This window comes from Phocoena phocoena, chromosome 1 (genome assembly GCF_963924675.1).
Source record: "Phocoena phocoena chromosome 1, mPhoPho1.1, whole genome shotgun sequence".
NCBI lineage: Eukaryota > Metazoa > Chordata > Mammalia > Artiodactyla > Phocoenidae > Phocoena > Phocoena phocoena.
Genome location: NC_089219.1, coordinates 135,190,665 through 135,217,926, shown reverse-complemented (window position 1 = coordinate 135,217,926; position 27,262 = coordinate 135,190,665). Strand labels below are relative to the sequence as shown.

The 27,262-nt window shown below is 34.6% G+C and overlaps 1 protein-coding gene across 3 annotated transcripts in view; it reads right to left on the bottom strand.

The window, feature by feature from the left end:
- Nucleotides 1-27,262, bottom strand: part of RALGPS2 (Ral GEF with PH domain and SH3 binding motif 2) — a 157,751-nt gene that overhangs the window by 9,334 nt on the left and 121,155 nt on the right. For 2 of the 3 annotated variants that reach the window (XM_065883189.1, XM_065884542.1), the window contains exons 8-16: nucleotides 26,024-26,161; nucleotides 24,835-24,925; nucleotides 20,914-20,981; nucleotides 19,387-19,522; nucleotides 18,442-18,593; nucleotides 8,798-8,852; nucleotides 6,029-6,106; nucleotides 4,326-4,431; nucleotides 3,673-3,765 (exon numbers count right to left, since the gene is read on the bottom strand). In XM_065883189.1, the coding sequence (XP_065739261.1) occupies nucleotides 3,673-3,765; nucleotides 4,326-4,431; nucleotides 6,029-6,106; nucleotides 8,798-8,852; nucleotides 18,442-18,593; nucleotides 19,387-19,522; nucleotides 20,914-20,981; nucleotides 24,835-24,925; nucleotides 26,024-26,161 (917 nt within the window). The remainder of the gene's footprint in view (nucleotides 1-3,672; nucleotides 3,766-4,325; nucleotides 4,432-6,028; nucleotides 6,107-8,797; nucleotides 8,853-18,441; nucleotides 18,594-19,386; nucleotides 19,523-20,913; nucleotides 20,982-24,834; nucleotides 24,926-26,023; nucleotides 26,162-27,262) is intronic. The other variant, XM_065883881.1, reaches the window with a different exon arrangement.

The following is a 27,262-nucleotide window of genomic DNA, read 5'->3' as shown; positions in this document are numbered from 1 at the left end:
ACTCCCCAGAATTCATCATCCTTTGGGGTGTAGCCATCTGGACCTTTCTCTATGCATTACACCAAAGACTGACTTTCCTGTTGTTGTTGGTTTTTATATACAAATGGGGGTATACTTACTCTGACTTGTGTTTTTTACCTATCAGTATTTCCTTAATAATAAGTATTTTCAGTGTTTGCAGATCTCTGATACTATAAATATTCCAGGAATATTCTTCTATAGTTATCAGTGCACTTGTTCAAGGATTTCCATAGGACAGACTTTCAGTAAAGAATCGCTGGTTATTAAGTTAAATACTGACTAGAATTGTCCACCACAAAAACAATACCAATTTAAATTTCCACCAACTGTCTGTTTCCCTACATCCTGGCTACTGTTATATTATCAATCATTAAAATTTCTGCCTAATGGCCAAAAAAAAGGGCATCTTCTTTAATCTGTGTTTTTGATACCTAGTGAGGTTCATCACCTTTTCATGTTTATTAACCATTTATATTTCACCTTCTTTATCTCCCTATTCCATTTTTCTACTGTTGTTTTATTCTTACTGAGCTGTGGAAGGTCTTTATATAGGTTACAGATTTCTTTTTCAGGTGTAGCCTTGGTTTTTAAAATTTAACTTATCAAACAGTATTTATTCAGTCATTACTATGCAGAGATAGGCTCAAACATATCTGCAAAAAATTTTTCATAATGAATACACTTCAATTAAAAATAATTTTACAGTGAATGTTTTCATCTTAAAACATTCAAAAATATAGACATAATAAAACCACAGTCCCCTTCTTTTCTTCCCAGTTATTCTCTCTTCCCAAGTTTGCTCTGCTCCTCACAGGCAAAAACATTCATACTTTAGAGAGCAATAAAACACAGAGGTGTAGGCTTCCAGATTTCCTCCTCCTGCATGTATTAATATATATATATGAACAAGTATACTTTCATTAGTGACTCTTTTTCCTCCCCCAGCTTTTAATTTTGAAAGGTTCACACTACAGAGAAGTTGAACAATGCTACAATGGTTACCCTATATCTACATTTTGCATTTGCTTGATCTCTTTGAACATTTAAATGTAAGCTGCACACATAACATTGGACTCTAAATATTTCAACATGTATCTCCTAAGAATACATTACTATATAACCACAATGTAACATATTCAAGAAATTTAACAGTCACAATCATATAAAGTCCATCTTACAATTTCTTTGATTGTCCTAATTATGAGCTTTATAGCTTAAAAGAACTTCCTCCAAGATTAAACCAAGGTACATACATTGCATTTAGCTGTCAAGACTCTTTAGTTTCTCTTAATCTAGAACAGTCCTTCTGTCCCCCTACCCTATTCCATCTGCCAAATTTTGGTCTTAAGAATCCAAGCCAGCTGTCTTATAGGAATATTCCACAATGTGAATTTAATTGTTTCTTCATGATTAAATTCAGGTTAAATTTTTGGCAAGAACACTACATAGATGGTGCTGTGTTTATATAAAAGATTTTAATCCCTTATCTATTGCTTATGTATAGCCAATATTTTCTTCCAATTTGTATTTTAACTGTTTGAAAATGATTAAAATTTTTTTTCCTTCATTGCTTTTAGTTCTGTGCCCTATCTTTTCTATCCTAAAATTGATACTAAACATAAACATGGACTTGTCTCTATACTCTATTTTGTTCTTATAATTTAATCTTAACAGTTTAAACTAGAAAAGATGAGGAATACAGTCCATTTCCTTGGCACTCAGTTGGGCTCCCTTCACAGCCCACTATGCTCTAATTTCTAAACATTTCATATGCATTATTTATCACTTCATATAATTAAAAGCCCAAACTAGCATGTTATTATTCTCTATATATAAGTACCAATGCCAAACACAAAAAGATATTTAACATATGTATTAGAGGACAAATTCAGTTATTTAATCAATTCTCTAATTTGGCTTCTTTCTAATTAAAGTTAGGAAAAAACAAAAAAATTTTACCTTATACATTTTACTTCTTTATAATAGTCAACTTCTTTATAATAAGTGAAATCCAGCCAAGTCTCTGGAAGTGGCTAAGTGAACAGTTAGCTATATCTGAAGATGACAATTTAATTTAGCTATATCAACCCTTTTTTTTCCCACTCCTTTGAGTACAGCAGTACTAACCAGAGGCAATTACTCTGTAAAACGTTCTAGTGAAACTAAACTGTAGCTTTGTCAGGTATTGTGGGCATTATAGTCAATTTGACTAGAATACAAAAAACAGTCCTTAACCTCAATGTGAGGACTATATCTAGATAATTCTAACATAATAGTGAGCAAAAAAGTCAGTGCTCAAGAATTTATATGATTCCATTCAGGTACAATTAAAGAATAACACAATGTACTGTTTAAGGAAACATATATGGTAAACTCTAAAGAAAAGCAAGACAATGATTAACATGAAATTCAGGACAGTGACAAGGCATGGGTACGGCTGATAAGGAAAGGTAGGTGATGCTATCATATGGCACTTCCCACATTCATTTAAACCAAAAATGTATTCTTCTCTATCCCTGGTGTGATTAAAGGGCTAAAACTGTGAGAATAAAGAAAAGCTTCTCTAATGATAATGTCTGAAGTTGAACTTGTAACTGGCCTCATCCAACCAAACTTCAAACTAGGGATTATTCTTACTAAAAGGAACAAAACAAAACAAAACAACAACAAAACAAACAAAAAAACACTGAATCGCAGTAAATTTAGTCAAAGTGTTTGGTGAAGTAATACCTGATATTAAAATGTATACAAGTAATGTGTGTGTGTTATAGTTTTTAAGAGCCATTGTTAGAATAAAAAAACACAAAGTGATAAATGCCCTCCCCCGCCGCCCCCCCACCGCCTCCAAAGAAAAAAAGGTCTTCTCTGAATTATGCAGTATCACTGGGTAATGTATAAGTAGTAAAAGAACTTAATTTTTTTTTTCAGTGGCTTACCTTTCCTCAGTATGGTAAACCACTTAATTCCCCCCCACCCCCAAAATACACAATTTAGAAATAAAATTCCTCTCCAGGACACTGGTGTTAACGCAACATGGAAAATGGAAACTTAGTTTTCCATTTTCAAATATTGTATCACTGGCATAGAAAAAATAGCATGCAAAAAAAAAAGATTTATAGGAAGATTCTACATCTGGAGAAAAGAGCATTTCAAAGCTTCTTTTAAACACAAGAAGGTGATCATAGTAACCTTAGTAACTATTATTCCTCTTCACTGCTGGGAAAATCACTCAAACAGAGACTGAGGTGGAAAGAACCAGAGATGCTGGTCCGAATTTTTCATATTTTACAAATTAGGAAACGAGACTCCAAGGCGATAGTTTTCAACCATTTTCTGACCCAAAAAACCCAGGTATGAGAGGGCTTGGAAGTGAAGATAGATACTTGTAGTGTGCAGTTTTGACATTTGCAATGGAAAAATAGCATTCAAAAATGAAACTACAAAATATGGAAGTTGTTCCAAGACCTTCCTTGGAATGGTCTTACTAAGCAAAAATAATTCCATTATAATATTCCAACAAGGAAAGTGTAAGAACTTCTGGGTTAGAATGTGGGAAAAAACCCAAACCCTTGCATTGCATTAGACCTACCTTCTTTACAACCATGAAGAGGCTGTGAAAGTATGCTAACAACTTGGAACAGGAATACTTACATGTTTTCTTTCTGTAGCCTTTAGAGATTTGGCAGCATAGTAGAAAAGTTGTGTCCCACACAAAGCTGCCCAATATTTCGTCCAAGATGCTACCTGGAGAGGACAGACACATGAATATACTACGCAAATGCTACTGGCTTCTCAGTCACTCTGCTTTCTCAGTGCCAAAGATCTTTAGCTCCACTTCACTTCCACCACCTTAGCTTCGAGTTTCATCACTTCTGAAATCTTTATCTCAAATATTCTTATCACGTCCACTCAATACATTCTACTTAGGACTGACCAAACAAAATTGGTTGAATTCTAATTTTTAGGGTTGCCACTCTGTTTTCTATTTCTTCTAAACTTACTACTTAAAATACTTCTTAACGGGATATATTTTCAAGGTTCTCTAAGGAACTATATTAGGGAGCAAAGAGAAGTACAGGAGCATCTTGATTTAAACACCCAAAATTATGATTTAACCAAAATCTATATGGCAGGTATAATAACACTTTAAATTAAATAACATTGTGAGGCAAAGGTGTATCTTAAATTATTTCAAGTGTATTATATATCTGAAATATAGTTTATTTCAACTGTCTTCATATTTTTTAGGGTCCTATTCATTTGCTTAATTTTAGAACGTGTATTAAAATATATTAAATTCTTACTGTAGGCTTTTTGCCTTCTTTTAACAAAGTTTTTCTCCTGAGAACACCTTGAATAGTAACAGCCCCTGGATATAAATGTACTGCCAAATCTTCTGATTCTGCAGAACTATAATAATGAAATGAAGAAAAGAACATATAAGCGCTTTAGTGATTATCAAGTAGGTACTTAAATAAAATGTAATTACTCTTAATTTTAAAACTGTTACTTTATTCAGAATAAGAAGACACTGACAATTATAAAGGCTTACTGATCTGAAATTTGTAAGCTGTCACAAAATTAACAGGAAGTTACTGAAGTCAGCAGATGGTTAAAAAACACATTTTACTGCACATTTGAACAAGTATAATTTAGAAAGAATACAGAGATTCACCCTAGTAAAGATTAAATTAGGGATTTAAGACTTTTCTTCTTAACATGCCACACTGCAGCACTGCTGAAACCTTTTTTTCCCCAGTAGAAACTTAAGTCCTAGTGGGAAAGATGAGGATTCTATTTGTTAAAAGTATTTAAGCATATAAAACTCAAAATATATATAGCAGAATCAAAAGGAAAAAAGCAAAAGAAAACCCATGCTTAATTCTAAAATAGGTGAAAGAAGTAATGAAGGCGATTAACAACATATTTAAAAAACCAACTTTCTGCAATAAAATTTAATGACATTTTCATGTCAGCAATGCATCTAAGTGATTATAGCTTAACAGCTCTCCAAGAAAGGAATAACTCCAAACTCAAGATTTCTTTTTCTTGTATCTTAAGAAAACCGTCACAAAATAATAAACATCTAAATATCTCTCCCCAACTCATTTAAGGTCCAACAGTTAAAATAAGAACAATTCCTATATAAGTCAATTAAAACATAACACACTGATTAAAAAAAAAAAATCTGTCATTCCTCCGGTCATTTGACATGAGCTGCAGAATTGCTACAACGGTGAAGAAACCTTAAGTTTGCAAGTTTATCCCTTTTTTATTACTTAGGTGTCTTCAAAGTGACTTAAAAACTTAGAAACCACTAGAAATTTCATGCTGGAGCTATTTATATTCAAGGAGGTATATATTCAAGGAGATTAGACACCATTAAATTGACATAAAATTAACTTTAAAGTCTGCTATTTTGTTGTATTATGAGAATTGGTGGAGTATCCATTACTGTTAACCTCTAGCCCCCAATCAATCTACCATACTTATCTTCTTCTGCAGCTAATGTAGTGCAGAAAGAGACCAGGTTTAACAAGATAAACAACTGAATGAACATGAGTTTAAACACAGAAATATTATTTAATAAAAAAGACCTGTCTAAATTCAGGACCTGAAGTTAACCTGAAAAATTCTTAAAAAAGATAAATTGAATGTAGTAAATTCTTCGATTGCAGCCTTGAATAACAAGTGGATTTTTGTACCGCTTATCCAATAATCAGCAACATTAGAAAGACCTGTGCAGTTAAAAAGCGACAGATTTGGAATTATTTAAAAATGTTGACATAAAGATGCAAGTTCTAGCAATTAGCTCTGGGATCAGAAAGAATAGTTCAAATTTATCTCTAGATTAAATCTTGGAAAGAAAGTTTTCATGGGCATTTTGTTTAGTTTTTAAACCAATTAGTTGAGAAAGAACAGAAATAATGTGAGACCACACCCATGTAAGCCAATCACCAACACCAGAGGGGAGTTCTGTGACCCCCTGAATGCAGGGGAATTGTACCTGCTGGCCTTCACGTGGCTTCGATAGCCATTTCGTGCCACTCTTGTCACCGGGCCGAGAGAATGGTATAATCTGTTCCTGTTGGATTCCATTATAAATTGTATATATTACTTTTACTCACACAATCATCATCAATAACCTAGAATAGCATAATAATTTCTTTGTGTAATACAGCTTTCTAAATCCTACAAAAGGATAGTATGTGATTGCTCCTCTTTCTTTTTTTAAAGCATACAGCATAAATTTCAAATTATTTTTTTCTTCTACTATTGACTATAAATACTTAAAGGTGTTTATTAGTTTGAACCATATATTTATATACATTCACTTTCACAAATTTGCTAAAATAATTAAAGAGGTATTTATAACCAAACACTATCAAAGCCTGAAAAATACTTAAAATATCCTTTTGTTCATATTCCAGTTCTTGGATTCCACTTTAAATATGATACCTGGATTTATATAACAATAAATTTTTATTGTATGCCCCTATAAAGACAGCTAAAAGCAATGTGACCTATAAACTTAAAAGTAATGTGGCTTAGGGCTTCCCTGGTGGCACAGTGGTTGAGAGTCCGCCTGCTGATGTAGGGGACACGGGTTCGTGCCCTGGTCCGGGAGGATCCCACATGCCGCGGAGCGGCTAGGACCGTGAGCCGTGGCCGTTGAGCCTGCGCGTCCGGAGCCTGTGCTCCGCAATGGGAGAGGCCACAACAGTGAGAGGCCCGCGTACCGCAAAAAAAAAAAAAAAAAAAAAAAAAAAAGTAATGTGGCTTAAACACCTTATTTTCCTTTCTTTTATATAAAATCCAAGAAAACTACCAAAAGAGATGAACTGAGTAATAAATAAGGCAGTCTTCTATTTCCACATCAATTAAAATGAATACATGATAAAGCCAATAAATGATAAAAATGGTATGAGTTAATATTCATCCAAAATGGCATGTGATACTTAACAAAGGAAATAAACACACACACACACACACACACACACACACACACACGTAGAAACACTGTTACTTCTTTGCCTAGGAAAAGCCAAAAGTAGCACTGTTGATAAATGATATTTAAAACAGAAAGTATTATTTTAGCAACTTAGGGGGCAACATATTTGATGTCTATTTTCGAAGTTCACTATCCACAGGTAGCATTTTAAATCCTAGTTCTTTATTCACTTTTTAATATTTCATGTCTGAGTCTTGCTGGGCAGCATTAATTTTCTCTCAAAATGTCTCAAGAGCCACTGATTTAAACTTGGCACAAGTACAGTACATGCTTTTGGCTGCAAATATCTGCAAAGCAAAACTTCTGTCAAAAGAAAAATACTGTTTTGAGATGTGAAGGTTAATACTGTTAAATACCATCTTCATAAGTAACCTGCTGGGATAAGAACAGATTATTTAACACAACACCATTCTGGTTACTCGCTCATAACTCATGCGATTTGAGGAACAATTCTATTCATCAATGTTTCTTACCTAAATACAGTACACTCTGAAATCAACATCTGATGATATTATGTTCTTATTAGAGGGAAAGAACTAACAAGACAATTTGTACAGACAGCAAGCCAGAGGCAACTCTTGTGTTTTTCCTGTTTCAGGCAAACCCAAATAAAGAGATTGAAAGAAAAAGTTGAAAGAGAAATAATATGTAAAAACAAATTGTTAAATATCCCCCAAAACAAAGAGAACAAAACTTAGGAACACTGACAATTAGAGTAGAAAGGTTCAAAAGTAGTTTGAAATATTAGATTTGCAAGTAAAATCTTAATCACATAATGGTGAGAAATCTTATTAAGTTTCAAGAACAAGGATCTAATTTTCCAGTTACATCATGAAATTAACCAATTCAAGTATGTATAGTTCAATTTCAAATATATAGTTAGTATAATTGTTTTCTATTAAAAAGTGACTGACAGGGAGTTAGGTAACTGAATATATTCAACTTCATCAATTTTAACATGACATTCAAAATTCAATCTAATCTTGTTGCTTAGAAACTTAGATTGCTTAGTTTATATACAAAAGGGAGCAATTATTTTGCTCATGGGTTGATTCAAGTATCTTAATATGACAATGGCAGAATGGAAACGGTCAAAGACAGTAAAATTCTAATGGATATTTTTTAAATAACAATTATTTACACTGTTTGACTACATTTTTAGAAAAATCTTATTTTGGAAGATCAATATGGCGTATTTGCCACAAGCAGATGACAGATCTTACAGCTTAAAGCATCAAGGAAGAGAAAACAGAACGTGAGTTACATTATTTCAGTACAAATCTGTGTGCTTTGAGCAAACTTTGAATTAATGACAATTTAAATTCAAACTTTTAGCTGCTTTACTTACAGTATAATTTAAAATTTACTAAGTCATTTTGCTCTTGACAAATTAACTGAGAATGAATGAAGTTGACCACTCCACTAAATGCCTTAAATTACTTAAATGAACCATAATTTAAGGAAATAATTTTTTTGTACACATATGTAGGTAAGCTGTGATTGGTTATTATTAAGTTACAATTTAAAATGTACTAAAATTCAAATATATGTGTCAAGCCTCCAAATAAACATGTCTTTACTAGATAACACTAAATTCCAGGCTTAAATATTAACTTTTTTTTTTTTTTTTTTGCCACCAGCAGGAAGCCTAAAATAGTCCCTTGGAGATATGTGATAAATATTATGTCTTTAAATTCACATTATCATATACTTTAAGACAGACAAAATAAACTCAAAATAGTTTAAATGGGCAATTTTTCTTACCTTTCAAAAGCAGGCCATGAAGTCTCTTCACTTAGTTCAGAGCCATCACTGCTACCTAAAATCAAAAGTTATCTTATTTTTTAAACATCGTAATTAGGGTTTGGATGTTGTCTTTTAAAAATAAATACTCTAACGGTGCTTATAAAATGACAGTCACATTATTTGTGGGTGAACATCCACATATCAATTCTTCATTCTAATATCATGTGCTTGATTTATTTTGCAATATATTAGAATAGAGTTTACAAGACTACCCAAAATAACAAAATAGCATAAAACATTTTTGCATGTATAGTTACGGTTTAAATTCATTAGTAAACACTTTTCCTACCACCAGAGAATGTACATAAGCACAAAATTTTTCCTTATTAGGTTTGCCATAATTTAAGACCAATATAATTATGCATTTCTTACAGGTTCATGGTATACTACTTCCCTTTGTACTTTTTTTTAAAACCCATTACTACCCTAAGGATAAAAAAGCTTAATGACGTTCAATTTTTGCCTTTGGGGGCAAGGCAGAAGAGGATAGAATCCTTAAATTCAGGGAAAAAAAAAAAAAGGTGCCATAACAATGTAAAAGTTTCTCTTAAGAGACCCAGAATATCAGTTAAAATAGAAAGTTTTAAATTAGCTTAATCTGAGGGGAAAGAATTTGGAGAGTCCAAAACAGCTTAGGTTGATTTAAAAGTTATTTTAAAGATAATACTGGCTCTCAATAAAATCAATAATTAATATGTCCCTTATGTATCAAGTTGAATCGTCTATCAGACTTTCACAACCAGGGTTCTGTGAGAGGCTCAAACTTGACTACTATAGGGAACCCATTATATGTGATGGAATAACACCTCTTCCATGCATTTAGAATGGCATGAGTATATGTCCCATTCTTTGAAGAACTGAGTAACAGTCACTGAAGTAATTTTCTGGTTGTGTGGTTCAGATAAGAAACGGAAGTAATCTGCTGTTGGCAGTGGGGTCTTGTAGGTTATCTTTTGATGCAGAATTATGTGATAAAGACTGAAAATTTAAGCATAGTTAGTATGACTTATTTGTAGAAAATAAAAGTTTCTTCCAGAAGCATGAAGTTCAGAGTGGATACACCTCCTTTAGCTGGGCAAGACTACTTTAGGTTACCTAGGACATACGCACCATGTTAAAAAACGTTAGAGGCCATAGTCCCAAGCACTGGTTAATTTCTCCAGAGTACTTTCTCAAAGCCTCCAAGGGATATATTAATATTGTATGTAAAAGTTACAGCTGAGGAAAAAACCTTTTTGTGATTATGAATTGCGTGTGTGTATTAACAACTACCATCTATGGTTATAGACTTTCTTTTCAGAATGTTTTAAAGCAAACACCCTGGAAGGTAATGCCTATGTCCAATGTTTTTAATTTATAAACAAAGATGTAACAATCTCTACTGTTTATCTCCTTAGCCTTGGAATAATTAAACAATAAATACAAAGGCAAAAATTGAATTAGCCTCTTCTTGTTCTAAAAGACAGGTCTCTAAACTAAGACACTAACTGTAATGGAATGAAATAACTAGATAACTATCTTGTGGTAACAAAAAGAACATCTATGGAAAGTAAAACCCACAAATAGAGAATAATAATCATTATAATACTTACGATAAGTATTACAGAAAAGCCAAATATTCTGTACTGAATTGAGAGCTGTAATTTTTAAAATTACTATTTTTGGCTTAAAGTGACAGGCTAAATTCCATAAGCGTAACACATTTTTAATTGGAAAAAGGTTCTTCCTCTCTTTTTTGCAAAATTATTCTGTGTATCATTTTTTCAGACTGAGGTTGATATTTACATATAGGCAATTCACAGTATTAACAGAGGCGTATTTCAAGAGGCCAACTTGTCTTCTGTTTTGTAAATTTTGTCATCATTTAATCATTTGTATTTATAAAAAGGGGAATATTGGAATAAAACTGCTCAATGGAGCATTCCAGCTCCAAAGCAATTTCACTTTCAGGGTTTGAAACTCTCAAGTGTTAAAGGAAGTCAACATGTTCAAGAAAATGAACTCCTACATTTCTATTGACTGTTCATCAATATTGAAATGATCATATTAATTATAATAGGCTTAGCCTTTGAGAAACCTGGCAATTAATCACAGAAGACGACATTTTCCTCCGTTATTGCTTTTTAAAAATAAAAATAACACTGTATGGAGATTTCCTAACTGCAAACATCCAAAGAAATAATGCTCATCTAGAAGGTTCAGAAAATAAATAAAAGTTTAGGAAGTAAAACCAAACAAATTCCTCTCTTAATCTCACATCCTTTTCCAGTCCCAATTTTCTGCTCCCACTCCATAATAGCTATCCCTATTTTCTTACCTCTCATTCTCCAATCTCCAAGCTTTGCCCATACTACTCTATAAAGCAAATCTTGTCAAGGTCACCAAGTGACTTTTTTTTGTTTCTTTTACATCTTTATTGGAGCATAATTGCTTTACAATGTAGTGTTAGTTTCTGCTGTATAACAAAGAGAATCAGCTATATGTATACATATAACCCAATATCCCCTCCCTCTTGTGTCTTCCTCCCACCCTCCCTATCCCACCCCTCTAGGTGGTATAAGCACCTAGCTGATCTCCCTGTGCTATGCAGCTGTTTCCCACTAGCTATCTATTTTACATTTGGTACTGTATATATGTCAATGCCACTCTCTCACTTTGTCCCAGCTTCTCCCCCGGCCCCGTGTCCTCAAGTCCATTCTCTACATCTGCGTGCGTCTTTATTCCTGTCCCGCCACTAGGTTCTTCAGAACCATTTTTTTTTCTTTTAGATTCCATATATACGCGTCAGCATACGATATTTGTTTTTCTCTTTCTGACTTACTTCACTCTGTATGACAGACTCTAGGTCCATCCATCCACCTCACTACAAATAACTCAATTTCGTTTCTTTTTATGGCTGAGTAATATTCCATTGTACATATGTGCCGCATCTTCTTTATCCATTCATCTGCTGATGGACATTTAGGGTGCTTCCATGTCCTGGCTATTTATTGTAATTAATGCTGCAGTGAACATTGTGTGACATGTCTCCCCCTGAATTACAGTTTTCTCCAGGTATATGCCCAGTAGTGGGATTGCTGAGTCATATGGTAGCTCTATTTTTAGTTTTTTAAGGAATCTCCATACTGTTCTCCATAGTGGCTCATCAGTTTACATTCTCACCAACAGTGCAAGCGGGTTCCCTTTTCTCCACACCCTCTCCAGCATTTGTTTCTAGATTTTTTGGTGATGGCCATTCTGACCAGTGTGAGATGATATCTCATTGTAGTTTTGATTTGTTATTTCTCTAATGATTAATGATGTTGAGCATTCTTTCATGTGTTTGTTGGCACTCTGTATATCTTCTTTGGAGAAATGTCTATTTAGCTCTTCTGCCCATTTTTGGATTGGGTTGTTTGTTTTTTTGTTATTGAGCTGCATGAGCTACTTGTATATTTTGGAGATTAATCCTGTCAGTTGCTTTGTTTGAAAATATTTTCTCCCACTCTGAGGGCTGTCTTTTTGTCTAGTTTATGGTTTCCTTTGTTGTGCAAAAGCTTTTAAGTTTCATTAGGACCCATTTGTTTACTTTTGTTTCTTTTTCCATTACTCTAGGAGGTGGGTCAAAAAGGATCTTGCTGTGATTTATGTCACAGAGTGTTCTGCCTCTGTTTTCCTCTAAGAGTTTTGTAGTGTCTGGCCTTAGATTTAGGTCTTTAATCCTTTTTGAGTTTATTTTTGTGTACGGTGTTAGGAAGTGTTCTAAATTCATTCTTTTACATGTAGCTGTCCAGTTTTCCCAGCACTACTTATTGAAGAGGCTGTCTTTTCTCCACTGTATATTCTCGCTTCCTTTGTCAAAGATAAGGTGACCGTAGGTGTGTGGGTTTTCTATCTCTGGCTTTCTATCCTGTTCCATTGATCTATATTTCTGTTTTTGTGCCAGTACCATACTGTCTTGATTACTGTAGTTTTGTAGTATAGTCTGAAGTGAGGGAGGCTGATTCCTCCAGCTCCGTTTTTCTTTCTCAAGATTGCTTTGGCTATTTGGGGTCTTTTTGTCTCCATATGAATTGTAAAATTTTTTGTTCTAGTTCTGTGAAAAATGCCATTGGTAGTTTGATTGCTAAACAGATTTTTTTTTTTTTTTTTTTTTTTAGCGGTACGTGGGCCTCTCACTGTTCTGGCCTCTCCTGTCACGGAGCACAGGCTCCGGACACGCAGGCTCAGTGGCCATGGCTCATGGGCCCAGCCGCTCTGCAGCATGTGGGATCTTCCCGGACCGGGGCACGAACCCGTGTCCCCTGCATCGGCAGGCAGACTCTCAACCACTGTGCCACCAGGGAAGGCCCCCATTGGTAGTTTGATAGGGATTGCATTGAATCTGTAGATTGCTTTGGGTAGTACAGTCATTTTCACAATGTTGATTCTTCCAATCCAAGAACATGGTGCATCTCTCCATCTGTTTGTATCGCCTTTGACGTCCTTCATCAGTGTCTTACAGTTTTCTGCATACAGGTCTTTTCTCTCCTTAGGTCAGTTTATTCCTAGGTACTTTATTCTTTTTGTTCCAATGGTAAATGGGAGTGTTTCCTTAATTTTTCTTCCTGATTTTTTTGTTGTTAGTGTATAGGAATGCAAGAGATTTCTGTGCATTACTTTTGTATCCTGCTACTTAACCAAATTCATTGATTAGCTCTAGTAGTTTTCTGGTGGTATCTTTAGGATTCTCTGTGTATAGTATCATGTCATCTGCAAACAGTGACAGCTTTACTTCTTTTTTTCCGATTTGGATTCCTTTTATTTCTTTTTTTCTCTGATTGCTGTGGCTAAAGCTTTGAAAACTCAGTTGAATAACATTGGAGAGAGTGGGCACCCTTGTCTTGTTCCTGATCTTAGAGGAAATGGTTTCAGTTTTTCACCAATGAGAATGATGTTGGCTGTGGGTTTGTCATATATGGCCTTTATTACGTTGAGGTAGGTTCCCTCTATGCCCAATTTCTGGAGAGTTTTTATCATAAATGGGTGTTGAATTTTGTCAAAAGCTTTTTCTGCATCTATTGAGATTATCATATGGTTTTTATTCTTCAGTTTGATAATATGGTGTATCACATTGACTAATTTGCATATATTATAGAATCCTTGCATTCCTGGGAAAAACTCCACTTGATCATGGTGTATGATCCTTTAAATGTGCTGTTGGATTCTGTTTGCTAGTATTTCGTTGAGGATTTTTGCACCTATGTTCATCAGTGATACTGGCCTGTAGTTTTCTTTTTTTGTGACATCTTTGTCTGGTTTTGGTATCAGGGTGATGGTGGCCTCATAGAATGGGTTTGGGAGTGTCCCTCCCTGTGCTATATTTTGGAAGAGTTTGAGAAGGACAGGTGTTAGCTCTTCTCTAAATGTTTGATAGAATTCACCTGTGAAGCCACCTGTCCTGGGCTTTTGTTTGTTGGAAGACTTTTAATCACAGTTTCAATTTCAGTGCTTGTGATTGGTCTGTTCATATTTTCTATTTCTTCCTGGTTCAGTCTTGGAGGGTTGTACTTTTCTAAGAATTTGTCCATTTCTTCCAGGTTATCCATTTTATTGGCATATAGCTGTCTGTAGTAGTCTGTCATGATCCTTTGCATTTCTGCAGTGTCAGTTGTTACTTCTCCTTTTTCATTTCTAATTCTGTTGATTTCTGTCTTCTCCTTTTTCCTGATGAGTCTGGCTAATGGTTTATCAATTTTATCTTCTTAAAGAACCAGCTTTTAGTTTTATTCATCTTTGCTATTGTTTTGTTTCTTTTTCATTTACTTCTGATCTGACCTTTATGATTTCTTTCCTTCTGCTAACTTCGGGGTTCTTTTATTCTTCTTTCTCTAATTGCTTTAGATGTAAGGTTAGGTTGTTTATTTGAGATTTTTCTTGTTTCTTGAGGTAGGATTGTACAGCTATAAATTTCCCTCTTAGAACTACTTTTGCTGTATCCCATAGGTTTTGGGTCATCGTGTTTTCATTGTCATTTGTTTCTAGGTATTTTTTGATTTCCTCTTTGATTTCTTCAGTGATCTCCTGGTTATTTAGTAGTGTATTGTTTAGCCTCCATGGGTTTGTACTTTTTAGTTCTTTTCCTGTAATTAATTTTTTTTTCTGCTATCTAGTCTCATAGCACTGGGGGCGGAAAAGATAGTTGATATGATTTCAATTTTCTTAAATTTACCGAGGCTTGATTTGTGACCCAAGATATGATCTATTCTGGAGAATGTTCCATGAGTACTTGAGAAGAAAGTACTACTGTGTCATTTAAAGCTTGTGTTTCCTTATTTATTTTCATTTTGGATGAGCTGTGCATTGGTGTAAGCAGGGTGTTAAAGTCCCCTACTGTGATTGTTACTGTCAATTTCCCCTTTTATGGCCGTTAGCAGTTGCCTTATGTATTTAGGTGCTCCTATGTTGGGTGCACAAATATTTACAATTGTTACATTATCTTCTTGGATGGATCCCTTGATCATTATGTAGTGCCCTTCTTTGTCTCTTGTAATAGTCTTTATTTTAAAGTCTATTTTGTCTGATATGAGTATAGCTACTCCCAGCTTTCTTTTGATTTCCATTTGCATGGGTTATCTTTCTCCATCCCCTCACTTTCAGTCTGTATGTGTCCCTAGGTCTGAAGTGGGTCTCTTGTAGACAGCATATATATGGATCTTATTTTTGTATCCACTCAGCCAGTCTGTGTCTTTCGGTTGGAGCATTTAATCCATTCACATTTAAGGTAATTATCGATATGTATGTATGTTCCTATTACATAATTATCGATATGTATGTATGTTCATATCACCATTTTCTTAACTGTTTTGCTTTCGTTTTTATTGGTCTGTTCCTTCTCTTGTGTTTCCTGCCCAGAGAAGTTCCTTTAGCATTGGTTGTAAAGCTGGTTTGGTGGTGCTGAAATTCTCTTAGCTTTTGCTTGTCTGTAAAGGTTTTAATTTCTCTGTGGAATCTGAATGAGATTCCTGCTGGGTAGACTAATCTTGGTTGTAGGTTTTCCTCCTTCATCACTTTAAATAGGTCCTGCCACTCCCTTCTGGCTTGCAGAGTTTCTGCTGAAAGATCAGCTGTTAACCATACGGGAATTCTTTTGTATGTTGTTTGTTGCTTTTCCCTTGCTGCTTTTAATATTTTTTCTTTGTATTTAATTTTTGGTAGTTTGATTAATATGTGTCTCAGCATGTTTCTCCTTGGGTTTATCCTGTATGGGACTCTCTAAGCTTCCCGGACTTGACTATTTCCCTTCCCATGTTTGGGAAGTTTTTGACTACAATCTCTTCAAATATTTCCTCAGACCCTTTGTTTTTCTCTTCTTCTGGGACCCGTATCATTTGAATGTTGGTGCATTTAATGTTGCCCCAGAGGTCTCTGGGACTGTCCTCAACTCTTTTCCTTCTTTTTTCTTTATTCTGCTCTGTGGCAGTTATTTCCACTATTCTATCTTCCAGGTCACTTATCCGTTTTTCTGCCTCAGTTATTCTGCACCGATTCCTTCTAGAGTATCTTTAATTTCATTTATTGTGTTGTTCATCACTGTTTGTCTGCTCTTTAGTTCTTCTAGGTCCTCGTTAAACATTTCTTGTATTTTCTCCATTGTATTTCCGAGATTTTGGATCATTTTTACGATCATCACTCTGAATTCTTTTTCAGGTAGACTGCCTATTTCCTCTTCATTTATTTGGTGTGGTGGGTTTTTACCTTGCTCCTTCATCTGCTGCATATTTCTCTGTCTTCTCATTTTGTTTAGCTTATTGTGTTTGGGGTCTCCTTTTCGTTGCCTGCAGGTTCGTTTTTCTTCTTATTTCTGGTGTCTTCCCCCAGTGGGTTAGGTTGGTTCAGGGGCCTGTGTAGGCTTCCTGGCTGGGGGGACTGTGCCTGTGTTCTGGTGGGTGGGGCTAGATCTTGTCCCTCTGGTGGGCAGGGCTGAGTCCGGTGGTGTGTTTTGGGGTGTCTGTGAACTTAGTATGACTTTAGGCAGCCTGTCTGCTAATGGGTGTGGTTGTGTTCCTGTCTTGCTAGTTGTTTGGCATGGGGCCGCCAGCACTGGAGCTTGCTGGCTGTTGGGTGGAGTTGGGTCTTAGGGTTGAGCTGGAGATCTCTAGGAGAGCTCTTGCCAATTAATATTACATGGGGCCTGGAGGTCTCTGGTGGTCCAACGTCCTGGACTTGGCTCTCCCACCTCCGAGGCTCAGGCCCGACACCCGGCTGGAGCACCAAGCCCCAAAACCCCGGTTCTTCTCTCTTGGTAACACTAGTATGATAACGATGTTGACAACGACAACTGCTTTATGGTGCTTACGGCACCTGAATGGGGGGGGCGACCACATTTGTAGCAGTGAGACCTCAGGCTAAACTGAACCTTCCGAGAGAACAACCGAAGGATGTCAGTGCAATGAACTGGGTTCTGACTGCAGACTGTCGATGCTTTGGAGGAGGCTAAATAAAAGTCAGGACATGTTAGAGAAAATTGTTTCTTTTTCTTTGTAACATCAAGTAAATCTTGCAGTGGCTCTGGGAGTGTTGTTACCCTTTGGGATCATTGAAGGGTTGTACTTGAGAATCAGATCTTTCAATACTTGCACCTGTTGAAAATCTGCCACAAGCTTTTCAGACATTCAAACCAAGGAACCCACTCTTGAAAGCTACGTCATCATCATGCTCACCCTGGCTGATGTGTCTTCGACGTTGCTGGTGCCCCACCCCCCACCATCTGAGGCACCCAGTGACTTTGATCTTGCCAAATCCAGTGATCAACTCCCATTCTCACCTTACTTCTCTTCTGTGCACTTTATATTGATATATTCAACACTTCCTGCCCTTCAGAGACACCTCCTGTACTGGGCTTTTGTGATACCACACTGTTTTTTTTCCTTTGAAGTTTCCTTTGATGGCCCACCATTAAAAAAAGAAATTTTTTTTTTTAAATCACACTTCCAAATGTTAGAATGTCTTCTCTTATTTATATACATTCTCTCCCTAGGTGACCTCATCCAGTCTCATGGCTTGAAATACTATAAATATGCTAATTCTTATACGTGTATCTACAAACCTGACCTCACTCCATTAAGCACCAGATTCATACATTCAATTACCTACCTGACAACTCAATATGGACCAAACATGTCCAAAACAGAATTCTTAATTCCCCAAACCTAGTCATCCTTCACAAATACCTCGACATTTACAAATGGCTGCTCTTCTAGTGTTCTCTGCCTTAGTAACAGCACCACCATCTAACTAGTTGCTTAATCTAAAAAACCGGGAGTCATACTTGATCTGCCCTTTTCCTCATTCAATCCACATTCCAACTACATGCAGTAACCAGTTCAATCAGCACAGGTTCTCTTCTCACCATTCCTCAAATGCCTCCCCCTGTGAAGTCAAACCATCAAGCACTTTTCAAACAATTACGAATTATTAACTTCAGTAGCTACTAGTAGTATCATCTCATTATCTACTTTGCTACTTAGCTTTTATCAATTTTTTTCTACTTGTAGTAGGGTTAATTACTCATTCCCAGCTGAGTTTTATTAAAAATCTTATTTTTCATTAAGTTGGAACCCTCTCAGAGAATTATTTCTCACCTATTGATATTCCACTAGAAAGAGTAGAGCTTTCAGCTTGGCCTCGAGATGGTGCATGGGGCTCCATGACGCTATCATCTAATAGATGTCTTGGCCCTGCATTTGGGAACGTTGCACTCTTAAACTCTGCTGTGTTCATTTTATGAATGAAACTGGAAACAAAGAGAAATATTTTTCATATCTTTTATTACTGTTACTAATTCAGGATATAAAAGATACTCATATAAAGATTCAGGATATAAAAGATTTACCTGCTATCCTGAACTTACTTCCGAACTCTCATACTAATGAACACACAGATTTTATCATGAGAGCCTCAAACTAACAGTTTAGGGAAAGCTTTTTAGGAAACTAGGCCATATCTTCCTATGTAACAGAGAATACTTTAATTTTATCTTGATTCTTGGGTACATTAAAAATTGTTTTCACATTCACTTTTGGAAAATAGCTATTAAATTTTCACAAAAATCATGGCAAAGGTGAACCTTGGGCTCCATTTTGAGAAAACAATCTTGCAAAGCTAAACAAAAAATCAGTTTTCCTTTCTTTATATTTAGGAATAAAAAGAACAATTTTTATAGGCTTCATTTACAGTGACTTATTTGGGTTAAGATAAGTGATCACTCTTGATACTTATGATAATTTAAAATGAAAATGGTATATTGCTTTCCTGATTTTATTTATGATGATGATCTGTAATGTTCGTTTCTCTCCCCCAGATGTGAAGGCACTGTTGGAAAAAGCTCATTTCCAAATTAAGGTAAAGGAAGAAATAAATGCCTTTATGCAAATAAGATATTTTACTAAATCAGAAAAAGACTACTGTTACACAAATAAAACTATGCAAGGACACTATTTTCTGTCCAACTAGTAAAATAAATAGAAAAGAAAGCCAACTTAAAAAAAAACCATAAAAATTTGGAAGATAAAATTAAAAATGCTGACTTATAACCCAAGCTATGGCACTTCCTATGTCCATGTGGAATCAGGTTCCGAGGGGATGGTGGTGTCTGTGGTAGCAAGGCTCCTTCAGCTGCCACACTTTTTCTTCCACTTTGTGGAGATGCTCCTACTTCAGGACCTAAGGGTTAAATTAAAAGAGAGAGAGAGAGAGACACAGACATAGACACACAGACATAGACACACACACACAGGGAGAGGGAGAGGGAGAGGGAAAGGGAGAGAAATTGTTACATGGTTTAAAAAAATTGTTTTATTTGTAATCCTTTGATATGAAATATAAAATGTGGTTTAAATTTTAATATTAATGTTAATTCTATTTAATAGACTGAACAAGAGAAATATTTATTTTCTGAATCTTAAAACACAAACCTCAATACATACAATATCCATTAATTTCTATCTATTTTACTTGCACTAAGTAGCCAGTATAAATATCCTCCCCATTTACAGAAGCAGCAGCAGAATTAGAAGAGAAGGGGTAAGGATCTCATATCACAGATGAAACCTGGACTAAACACTCAGGTCTTCTGAATCCTAGTTCAGTGCTCATTTAATTTTACACATTACTTCTTCACTCTTAGTTTCAGCTTCTTCTTAGATAAAAAATGTGTAGGGTAGATAGGTCAAGCATTCAAGTTAGAATTTAAATCTATATTGACACTGTTCAAGCTTATGGGAATTAAAAAAGTAGAACTCAAAAATGTACAGATTTGCAAAGTATCATTTTAAGAATGAAAAGAAAAGCAAACTTAAACAGATTTAGACTGAAATGATTTCCTCTGCTTGGAATACTCTTCCCCTGAGACACTGTCATGGCTTTGTTCCCTCACTTCCTTCATACCTCATTAGATGGGTCTCCAAATATTTTTAGAATATACAATAATATAAAGCTTAGTGCCAAGGTCTGTTTTAGAATTTTAAAAAAGGTTATTACTTATGAATTCTTAAAAAATAAATAATTCTCTTCAATTTTATATTTTTGATTATGTGTGGTATACATATAAATCCCCATTGTAATGCAACAGTTAAAAATTAAGGGACTAACACTATTTTTTAATACTTTCAGTACTTGGTCCAGTATTAGAGTGAAATTAAAAAAAAATTAAGCCACTAAAATTGACTCTTATAATTATTCAAATTAGAATTTCCCACTTAGACCACAGAAATTTCTAATGTAATCAAGCCTTGTTGCCTAGGACAGTGTATTCTTAACTAAAAAAAAAGAGTCGATATTCATAAACATTTATTATTTTCTGTTGGTTATATCTATTTTTCTTGATTAGTTGGCATATTTATTTATAAATTTATTTGTATTTATTTGTACAAACTACAAGTAAGGAGTTTTTGATTAAACAAGAAAACCAACAGAAAAACGGACATATTTTAATACCAAAAAGAAAACTGTGCATGCAGAATAAGATGTGCTAAGTGTTTATTCACTTTGGAGTATATTCTTTCTTATTAGGTTATCTGGTTTATTAGCCGGTAATGAGAGAAAGCTGCACTAACCTACTAAATCCTCCCTGGAAGCAGCAGAACGTGGTGTGCTTGTCCCTGGTTCTATCTTTAATGAAAGCCTGAATTTCAAAAAGAAACAAAGCACATAAAATGATTAATATTTGACAAAATAATATTAAAATCATGTATTTTCTACCAAAAACCTTAAAACATTTTTATAAAATAATCTCAGCTATATATTTTTCTTCAAGAGCAATCTTTAATTAAGTCTCCTTTCTCTTTCATACAAAGCTGATCTTATGGTGATTCCAGGATATATTAGGGAGGGAAAAAAACATCAAAAACTCATATTTAAAATCAGAGAAATCTCCCCAAACGACCCCAATGTTGCCAAGCAATTCAACACATTTAAAGATATTTGATGAATGACTAAAAGGTGATTTAACTTGAGGTTATACTGATACTTGACAATTAAATTCAGTAACTTTCACATATATTATTAAATATATTATACAAATTCTTTCTAGAATCTTTACTGGGTGGGCTAATGGCCTCTGTAACACTGAAAATTTAAAAAACACCTTATTTAAAAGTAACCATCCAAAAAAAACAACCAACTCAACTTATCAAAAGAAAGATCTATCTACACAAATAAAAAGGTTATTTACAAAATCCAGGATAAATCCCTTTCCTAAGTCAAAGTTTGTTAGTTGGTACTTAAGTTCCATTTAGGATAAAATATTAGTTTTGAGTTCCATGGCAAAAAGAGATTATAATTCCTATCAGTGGAAACTGTTTCAGGAAATAGGATACTAAAGCAGTTGTAGAAAATATTTTGATGTAGTCCATGAAATACACTTTGGTGTACTCTGTATTATTATTAAGCATTTGTCTGGAAATTAATAAAGACTTTTTACTTTTTAGCGTTCACCAACCGGAAATGGACAATGAAACCACGCAATACAAATGATATACATGATATTATAATGATAAATCTATTATAGGTTCTTAACTTGTATTTCTTTAATATCCTAAAGAAGAAATTATATATAATTGTTTTCCAATTATTTGACCATGTAAAATGCATGTATTGAACAGATGTTTGATTAACCAGAACTCTCTGCTCTTTTTCTTTTTACAGAGTCATTGACTTTAATTATTTGGGCGCCAGACTATACATTCATTCACTGAACACCTGTTTTGTTTCGGGCACTGTGCTCTCAGCACTGGAATATAATGGAGACTAAGGTAGACATGGTGTCTCTTCCCTTTCTGAAGCTCACAGTTTAGTAGGTGGAAGACAAAGAAGTAAACAAAACAAGTACAATTTCCTAACACAGAACCAAAATAGAAAGGGACAGAAAGAAGGCTAAGGGAGAATCACATTGCTATCAACATCAGCTGATAACCAACAGCAGTATAAAAGCCGAAGCATTTAAACAGCACAGCAGTGAAGGCTAGTCAGCGTCAGTTGCCTGTACCATCATCAAAACACTATATATAACAGTGATGCTGATTCACTGAGAAAAGATATTATGCTCAGTATTAAAATGAAATAACTTTGAAAGACTTTCACCCCAATTAAAACATATACATGTAATTTGTAATGTTGATATCGGCTGCCTATATAGATGAAGTTGCCGAAAACAGAGGCCTATGGATAAATGAAGTATCATTTTCATTTAAATCTTTCATCGTAAAAGACCATTTTTTTTCTAACTTATCACCTTAATGGCTCTTATGTTAAAATGCTCTGATTTTCAACACATTTAATCGGTAGGTTCATGCAATACAACTGTATCTTTAGGAAAACACTATCTTCTTCAGTTCCCCATATGATGCTCCAACACCACCAAGAGACGTGTAGTTCCCCAAAGCGAACAAAGTTTCCCACCCTATTCCTTTGATCATTTCCATACCCTGGAACACCTTTCTTAACTCTTCACGTGGAGCTAACTCCTACTCACCGGTTCAGATGCAGCCTCAGGTAATAATGTCACCTCAAGCTGTTCATGTTTCTTTTCTCTTCACTTTTCCCACTTAAAGCTGAGTTAGGTCTCCTCTCATCTATGTTCCCATAGCAACCTGGGCACATCTCTAGTATAGTACTGTTTGAATTGTTTCGTAATTATTTGTTTTGTGGATGTATTTTGCATTAGACTGAGCTTCTTAAGGGCAAGAACAAGATCTTACTTTTGTAATCTCAGCAGCTAGCACAATAACTCGTCAATACCAAAAGCTGAATAAATATTTGTTAATGAATATAATGAGGAGGCTGCTCGAGTTCTAGCTACTCATGAAAACAAAAATCAGTTTAATAGCATCTGCTTTCCTACCAAAATGAAGCTATCTTATAATATGTCAGGTTATAGACAGCTAAAACTACTTAATGGCTTAACTGGCCAACTCTATCCTTTTAGAGTTAAAATTCACCATCCTCTATAATTATGCAACAATTTCTTAGACTTCATTTCTACTGAATAAACTTTAACTTCTTTTAAATCCATTAAGTTTCTTGAGCCGGATATAGAAATTTTAATAAGTACTTACTCATATTTTGAGTTTTAAGATAATCTCCTGTACGTAATTGGACAAAACCTGAGTGTTTTGTGCTATGTCAGTAATTAGAGAGATGGAAGAAATAGTGATAAATATGACACAGACCATCAAACTCAAGAAGCTTACAACCTAGGGCAACATCAGATCTGTGAAACAACTCCAACCTTAAAAAGCCGATCCACTGACTTCATACATTTTCAAATGAATTACCCTGAGAAAATATTCTGTAAAATAAAAATTGATATAGAAGTATAAAGTGGTAATAATATGGTATGGTGGAGAAGGTGGCAATAAAGGTGTTTTCAAACATTAATAAAGGTTTAGATACATTTAAGTATAAATACAGAGCTTCTTAATATATTTAATATCAGAAGAAAAGTTATTTCTAGTTGTTGTCCAGAATTTCTAGTCTTTTATTGGTACTAATTCTGTACTGCAGAATTCTTTAAAAATTATTGAAACTTAGGGAACAAGGAAGTTGATCATCACTATCGTACGGCATAAGAAAAATTTTATATAATGCATTAATACTGAAAAATAACCTAGTCTTTCACTTCGATAAAATTTTAAAGTATAACCTTTTACTGGAAAAAATATTTGTGGAAGACACCAAGTCAAATTTGAAAGCTTGGGAACAGCACAAAATTTTGAAATTAACAAATGAAGCTACAAGGAAAATGACAAGTCTCAAGAGAAATAAGCTCTTTATCCTCCTATCTTTTGGAAAAAAACCTGGCAGTCATGATGTATAGCACACCACTGAAAAATAAAAAAGGGTTAATGTTTAAAAAATCCTTCCTCCCTTGGGCAGGACTGTGGATGGTTAAGGAAAAGGAAATGGATATCAGCTGTCTTAAAAGTAAGTTTAAAAATCTTTAATGAAGAAGGATTTGCTTGAGTAGAAAAAAGGGCAAGTGTGGTGCTATACTGAACAAATATGTCTCTAACCCAGAGTCCAGAAGGTTCAATATTCTCTCAATACACAAAAACAACTGAAAACGAGTTCAAAATTGTGTTAAAAATTACCCTTAAAAAAGGAGTAATTTTTCTATTCACAGACTGTTTCATTAATTTTTCAGCCTATTCAAAGATAAATTTCCATAAAGATTTAATGCTTGAATTTAGAGAGAAAGGAAAAAATTTAAAACTAGAACTACCAAACATCAGCTCTCAACAACTTGAGAAACATGAATTGCTTTTTAATGGAAGAACAGAGGAGGTACTTCTATATTGGCTCAATCACATCAAGTGATTAAAGAGAAATACATGTAAATAACCTTTACCATTGTAAATGTACAACTGGATTAGGCCTATGCATGATAAGATGTAGGATTTCGATGTTTAAATACACGGTGATGAAAGGGCGGAGGACAGGACAAAGTTATACAAACCACTTCTGAAGATCCAACCTACTTGTAATTATCATCTTCCACAAACTTTTGTAGTTCTTCTATATACTGAACGGAGTTCAGGTATTTTTGGACGTGAGGCAACATGGGGATATCTAGGCAAAATGTGATAAATAATTATCTGATAAAGTACATCTTAGGCAGAAATTTTAAAGTTAAGCTGAGAAAAATATATTTAAAGGTAAATTAAGGCCACATGGCACCAAAATTTAAATGAACTCTAGAAGGACATTACTGAGGTAAATGTTATTTAACGTAAAACTGGAGGTAATTTAGAAAACTACAGTTGTATATTGTTTGTATAGATTTAAAAAAAAGAAGAAGAAGAAAAAAAAAACCCCAATAGCCCCATTTACAAAGTCCCACGTACTTGAGAAACTTCATGGAAAAAAATCAGCGACATCATTGTGATTTATATTCAAACCTCATCTAAATACAAGATGTAAGGCTCTTTAGGTTTTTTATTTTTAAAGAAGCCTGGCTCACATCTGTAAAGTAGTTTTTTCTTCCCTACTTAGAAATTTCAAATATGATTAATTTAACATTACAATTTGATGTTATGTTAAAAAAAATTGAGAAAAGTATAAAACAAGAGATTATTTGATATAACTTGCAGATAATGTAAACTCACGCTTTTTAAACACCATAAAAATTATATAGCTATAATAGTCTATCTTTATTCCCTATCAAACTGAAAGCATCCAAACATTTTAAAACATTAAAACATTTTTTTCCTAATCATTTGGGCTTGCAAAAGCTCTTTCTATAAATGTGTTTCCATAAAATACATCTTGCACAAAAATTGGTTATTTTTACTCAACATAGGAGTCAAGAAAGCTAGTCAACTGTTAACTAGGATCAAGGGTCTCAGCTCCCTCCCTAACTAAATAAATAAAAGAACTATTTACATAATACATCGGGGAGATCAAATGAGATGAAGAGAATAGAAAATAATTGTGAAAACTATGTTAGCAAAATTGCTACAAAATAACAGAAAAGCAAAAGATAAAACTTAGCATTTTAAATATGAAATACTTCAATTCCTTAAAAGCAAGATCTTAAACAAGATGCTAAATGTTAAACAGTGAAATGATACAATCATTATTTTCCTTTATATTAGAATGATGTTTCCTGTTGTGTGAAAAGTCGCCATCAACCTGTGTAAATGAATCATACCATTATCAGAAACTCACCATATTCACAGGACTGCTGTAAATCAGAAATTATTCTAAGGATGTTATTCATCAAATTTGATCTTTGCTCATTTTCTAGAATGCTGCCAGTTGATGGGTATGCTGAATCAATGTATGTTAAATCTGACAGGTAGATACCTGAAATGAAATTAGATAAATGAGTGTTTTCCTACTTATAGTTTGGAAGAGTATAGTTTATAGCTGTATTTCAGTATATGCCATATTTAGAATGTATCATTATTAATACACTGCTGCCTTGTTAAAACATGACCACTGAGGCCTAGATTTCTGTGGAGTTGGGGTCAGACATGCAAGTATGTTTTCTGTAAATGTCCTCTTATGATACCATTTTAAAATACGGCTTGAGGCTGGAGTTAGAAACTCCAGTACCTACCTACCTATGGGTCTTAATGGAAAGAAACTGAGCTCCTGAACTGGCTCTGCCTCTGACTAGTTGTATATAACAAAGACAGTTATTTTAATCTCCGAACCTCAGTTTTTATGTCTATTTTCCAAGTTGTGGTATAGCCTGAAGATTTTTTTTTTTTTTTTTTTTTTTTTTTTTTTTTTTTTGCGGTACGCGGGCCTCTCACTGTTGTGGCCTCTCCTGTTGCGGAGCACAGGCTCCGGACGCACAGGCTCAGCGGCCATGGCTCACGGGCCCAGCCGCTCCGTGGCATGTGGGATCCTCCCGGACCGGGGCACGAACCCGTGTCCCCTGCATTGGCAGGCGGACTCTCAACCACTGCGCCACCAGGGAAGCCCTAGCCTGAAGTTTTAAGTTAGCCAGCCTAACCACTACCTGGCCATGGGGTAGTTACTTAATATTAGTTCTATACCCCCTTGCCTTGAGTTGATAACTGTCACTTGAGTCTTAATTACTTTGAAAATTGTCTCATTCTGGCAGAAACATCTTGTTTCAAAGATTAACAGCTGTGTCTTTGAAACAGTTCATGTGACTACAAATTGAAGTTAACCTTGCCCTTTCTCTGTACCAACAAAAAGAACATATATCCCCAAATAATTTGGTTGTACTAGTTCTGGATATGCAAGGTCACATCTATAAAAAATATTTCCTGAGAGTTTACTATGCACATGTAAAGTGTAAAAGACAACTACAGCTGGAGAGAAAAATACACTTTCCTACTTTCTCCTCATTACTGCCCATTCATGAACTCTCAGAGTAAATGCAACTAAAATGATGTACCCACTGCCTTCCAAATAAGCCCTATGTTTTTT